The sequence below is a fragment of the Sorex araneus genome (genome assembly GCF_027595985.1).
Source record: "Sorex araneus isolate mSorAra2 chromosome X unlocalized genomic scaffold, mSorAra2.pri SUPER_X_unloc_4, whole genome shotgun sequence".
In the NCBI taxonomy this organism is placed as follows: Eukaryota; Metazoa; Chordata; class Mammalia; order Eulipotyphla; family Soricidae; genus Sorex; species Sorex araneus.
Genome location: NW_026570964.1, coordinates 174,766 through 179,765, shown reverse-complemented (window position 1 = coordinate 179,765; position 5,000 = coordinate 174,766). Strand labels below are relative to the sequence as shown.

The window sequence follows — 5,000 nt, the reverse complement described above, 5'->3', positions numbered from 1 at the left end:
GCCCCGCCCCGCCCCGCCCCTTCCCATCACATCTCCCCTGTGAGCGGGAAGGTGGGCTTCACCCCCAGCCCACCTGCCCGCCCGGGGGCCTCTGAGCCCCACCAGGGGTGACCCCCGAGCACAGAGCCTGGAGCAAGCCCTGAGCGTGGCCACGTGTGGTTCCAGGAGGAAAAACAAAAACCCACAAACACATGAAGAAGATCGTGCCGGGGGCCGGAGAGACGGCCCAGTGGTTAGCGAGCGATCCTGTTTGCTCCGCCATAGCCGGTCTGGGGTCGCCCCCGGTGCCCCGAGCACCAGCAGGGGACACTCCGGAGGCCGCCGGGGGCGAAGGCTGCACAGCACCTACCTGCCGGGGGCCTGGGCCTGGGCGGGTAGCGGCCGTCGTCACGGGCGTCATTATGGTAACCTGTGGGGGGGCCCGAGAGAGAGCACTGTGGTTAGGGAGCGTGTTGTGCACGCGGCTGACCCAGCTTCTCTCTCTGGCATCACGGACGGTCACCCCTGGCCTTGTCGGGGGTCATCTCTGAGCACTGAGCCAGGAGTCAGCTCCCAGTAGTGCCTCAAAAACACAAAAAAAATCAGTCAGGGGCCGGAAAGGTAGCACAGTGGTTAGGGAACGTGCTTTGCACGTGGCCCACGGCCCACGTTCAGTGCCCAGCACCACGTGCGGTTCCCCTGAGCAGCGCCAGGAGTGCTCCCTGAGCACTGGGGCAGGAGTAAGCTCCGAGTCGTGCAATCTGTGTCTCCAACAAATAAGTAAATAAACAGAAATCTGCCGGGGCCCGGAAAGGAAGCGCAGTGGTTAGGGAACGTGCTTTGCATGTGGGCCACGGCCCACATTCAGTGCCCAGCACCACGTATGCGTACCCTGAGCATCACCGGGAGTGCTCCCTGAGCACTGGGGCAGGAGTAAGCTCCGAGTCACGCCATGTGCTGTTGTGTTGTGCGTCCAAAAAAAAAAAAGAGTGAAGAATTCGTAGGGGCCAGAAAGATAGTCCAGTGGTTAGGGACCAGGCTTTGCATGTAGCCAGGAGTGCTCCCTGAGCACCTCCAGGAGTGCTCCCTGAGCACTGAGGCAGGAGAAAGCCTTGAGTATAACATGGCGTGGCTCCCCCCCCAAAGCAACAACAACAACAACAACAACAACAACAACAAGCAAGAAATAACAAGGTGTGGCGTTGGCGGTCTGAGCCCCGAGCCGTGTCCCTGCCGTGTCCCTGCCGTGTGCTGGCAGGACGGAAGCGTGTCACACGGGTGCCTGCTTGCCCGTGGGAAGAGGGACAGAGAGGGAGAGAGACGGAGGGACAGGAAGAGACCGAGAGGGAGAGACAGAGACTGAGAGACGGAGCAACACAGAGACAGAGAGATACAGAGACAGACAGAAATGCTGCCATAGAGAGACACAGAGGGAAAGAGGAATCGAACCCGGGCCGGCCGCCTGCAAGGCAAACGCCCTCCCCGCTGTGCTATCGCCCCAGCCCAATAATAATAATAATGACGATAACAATCAAGATAATAGTAATAATAATAGCAACAATAATAATGAAGATAATAGTAATAATAATAACGACAATAATAATGATAATAGTAATAACGATAATGATGATAATGATGATAAGGGTAATAATGAGGATGATGATAGTAATAATGATAATAGTAATAATAATAGTGATAATAATAATGATAATGACAATAGTACTAATAATAACAATAATAATAATAATAATAGGAATAATAATGATAATAGCAATAATAATAATGATAAAAGTGGTAATACTACTACTAATAACAATGGTAACAATCATAATGATAATAATAATAAAAATGATAATAGTAATAATAATAACAGTAATGATAATAATGATAAAAGTAATAAAGATGATGATAATGATAATAATGGTAATACTAACAATAATGATAATGATGATAGTAATAATAATAATGATAATAATGATAATAGTAATAATAACCATAATAATAATGGTAGTAGTAATAATGATAATATAGTAATAACAATGACAATAATGGTAATACTAATAATAATGATAATGATGATAGTAATAATACTAATGACAATAGTAATAATAATGATGATGATAATAATGATAAAAGTAATAATAAGGATGATGATAATGATAATAATAATGATAATAGTACTAATAACAATAATAATGCTGATAGCAATAATAATGATAATAATAGTAATGATAACTATTACTACTCTTATATAATATAACAATGATAATAATGGTATAAATAATAATAATGATAATGATGATAGTCATAATAATGATGATAGTAATAATAATAACAATAATGATGATAATAATGATACAAGTAATAATGAGGATGATGATAATGATAATAATGACAGTAATAATGATAATAATGATACTAGTAATAATAGTGATAATAATAATGATAATAGTACTACTACTAGCAATAATAATGATACCAATAGTAATGATGATAATGATAATAATGGTAATACTAGTAATAATGATAATAGTAATAATAATAATGACAATAATAACAATAATAATAATGATAATAGTAATAATGATAATAGTAATAACAATAATGACAATAATAACAATAATAGTAATGATAATAGTAACAGTAATAACGATGCTAGTGATGATGACTAAGGTCCTAGTACTGAGACTTGGCCAGGCCGTGTGTCCACCCCGACCCTCACTCGTGTCCCGCCCGAGTCCCCCCACCCCGGGGACCCCGACCCCAGCGTTGCGCCCGCCAAGCCCAGGGCAGTGCAGGGTGCTGGCCGCCCCGGGGTGGCCCAGCTCTGTCCTGCCCCTCCGCGTGCCCTGAGCCGGGAGGGCCGCGGGCCGCAGGCCACTGGCACTGGCCGCCTGCTCACAGCGCGGGACCCGCCCAGGGGCCGGGGGTCCAGGGCACCAGCACTGCCCACCCCGCGGGTCCCTCTGCCTCCCGGACCCTCACTCACCGCCACCCCCGACCCTCACTCACCGCCTCCGTCAGAGCCTCCGGGCTGCGGGCGCGCGGGGGCCGGCCGGGGCGGGGGGTAGATGTCTGCGGGGAAGAAAGGTCACTCGGGGACGGCAAGGTCACCAGGCACCGGGCCACGCCCACCCCACACGCAGGGACACAGCCGCCACCCGGGAAGGACTCTGCTCCCAGCACCTAACAGCCTCACGCCCGCCCTCCTGCCTGCCCCGCCTCCCTCCCTCTCTTCTTCTTTCATTCTTTCCTCCTCCCTCCTTCCTCCCGTCCTCCTTCCTTCCTTCCTTCCTTCCTTCCTTCCTTCCTTCCTTCCTTCCTTCCTTCCTTCCTTCCTTCCTTCCTTCCTTCCTCCCTCTCCCTTCCTTCTCTTCCTTCCTTCATTCCTTCCTTCCTTCCTTCCTCCCTCTCCCTTCCTTCCTTCTCTTCCTTCCTTCCTTCCTTCCTTCCTTCCTTCCTTCCTTCCTTCCTTCCTTCCTTCCTTCCTTCCTTCCTTCCTCTCCCTTCTTTCCTTCTCTTCCTTCCTTCCTTCCTTCCTTCCTTCCTTCCTTCCTTCCTTCCTTCCTTCCTTCCTTCTTTCCTTCCTCTCCCTTCTTTCCTTCTCTTCCTTCCTTCGTTCCTTCCTTCGTTCCTTCCTTCCTTCCTTCCTTCCTTCCTTCCTTCCTTCCTCTCCCTTCTTTCCTTCCTCTCCCTTCTTTCCTTCCCTTCCTTCCTTCCTTCCTTCCTTCCTTCCTTCCTTCCTTCCTTCCTTCCTTCCTTCCTTCCTTCCTTCTTTCCTTCCTCTCCCTTCTTTCCTTCTCTTCCTTCCTTCCTTCCTTCCTTCCTTCCTTCCTTCCTTCCTTCCTTCCTTCCTTCCTTCCTTCCTTCCTTCCTCTCCCTTCTTTCCTTCCTCTCCCTTCTTTCCTTCTCTTCCTTCCTTCCTTCCTTCCTTCCTTCCTTCCTTCCTTCCTTCCTTCCTTCCTTCCTTCCTTCCTTCCTTCCTTCCTTCCTTCCTCTCCCTTCTTTCCTTCCTCTCCCTTCTTTCCTTCTCTTCCTTCCTTCCTTCCTTCCTTCCTTCCTTCCTTCCTTCCTTCCTTCCTTCCTTCCTTCCTTCCTTCCTTCCTTCCTTCCTTCCTCTCCCTTCTTTCCTTCCTCTCCCTTCTTTCCTTCCCTTCCTTCCTTCCTTCCTTCCTTCCTTCCTTCCTTCCTTCCTTCCTTCCTTCCTTCCTTCCTTCCTTCCTTCCTTCCTTCCTTCGCCCCCAGCCATGCCCGTAGCCCACCCTGAGTTCAGGGCTCCCGTGGGTGAGGCCCCCCACCCCCGTCCTTATTCCTGGTCGGGGTCTCCAGGGCCCCCTTTCCCCTGGACGCTGCCCTGGGGCTCCGGGGTCCCATTCTCAGCCCCCCGAGGTGCCCAGCAGGGGCCTCGGACCCGGGCCTGTGAACCCCAGGGTGTCCGTGCAGCCTGTGGCCAGGGGGGCCCCCACCCGCCAGGGTCCGAGGGAGGGTCCGTGGGAGGGGAGCAGGGGGCAGGCGGGGACACTCACTCCCGCTGGTGTCCGGCCGGTCGGGCTGCGGCTTGGGCAGGTTGGGGTACAGGCCTGCGGGGAGAAGGGGTCAGTGTGAGCCCTCGGACCCAGGACCCCGGGACTCTCCCCTGCCCATCGCGGGGCATTTGCACGGGTCGGCCTGAGTGGGGGTCACCCCCCTCCCCCTCCCGGACATCTCCCCAGCCCGGAAGGTCAAGAGAGCACACGAACACGGGGCCACACGTGCAGGCACACGCATGGGTCCATGGGAGCACTGTGCATGAGTCCCCAGCACCAACTACACACTAGGCACAGAGACACGGGCACGCAGGCACACGCACACACACACAGGAAACAGGGCCGAGATGCATAGGCAAGGCAAGGCTCCCGTCTCCCTGCACCCCTCCCTCATCTCTGCTCCTTTTTCTTCCCTCCCCTCCCCTCCCCTTCCCCCTCCTCTCCCCTCCCGTTCCATCCCCTCCCCTCCCCTTCTCTTCTCTTTCCCTTCCTTTC

At 51.7% G+C, this 5,000-nt stretch overlaps 1 protein-coding gene across 2 annotated transcripts in view; it reads right to left on the bottom strand.

Moving 5' to 3' along the window:
* XG (Xg glycoprotein (Xg blood group)) overlaps positions 1–5,000 on the bottom strand; it is a 35,386-nt gene that overhangs the window by 15,973 nt on the left and 14,413 nt on the right. For both annotated transcript variants that reach the window (XM_055123624.1, XM_055123625.1), the window contains exons 4-6: positions 4,506–4,559; positions 2,992–3,054; positions 350–409 (exon numbers count right to left, since the gene is read on the bottom strand). In XM_055123624.1, the coding sequence (XP_054979599.1) occupies positions 350–409; positions 2,992–3,054; positions 4,506–4,559 (177 nt within the window). The remainder of the gene's footprint in view (positions 1–349; positions 410–2,991; positions 3,055–4,505; positions 4,560–5,000) is intronic.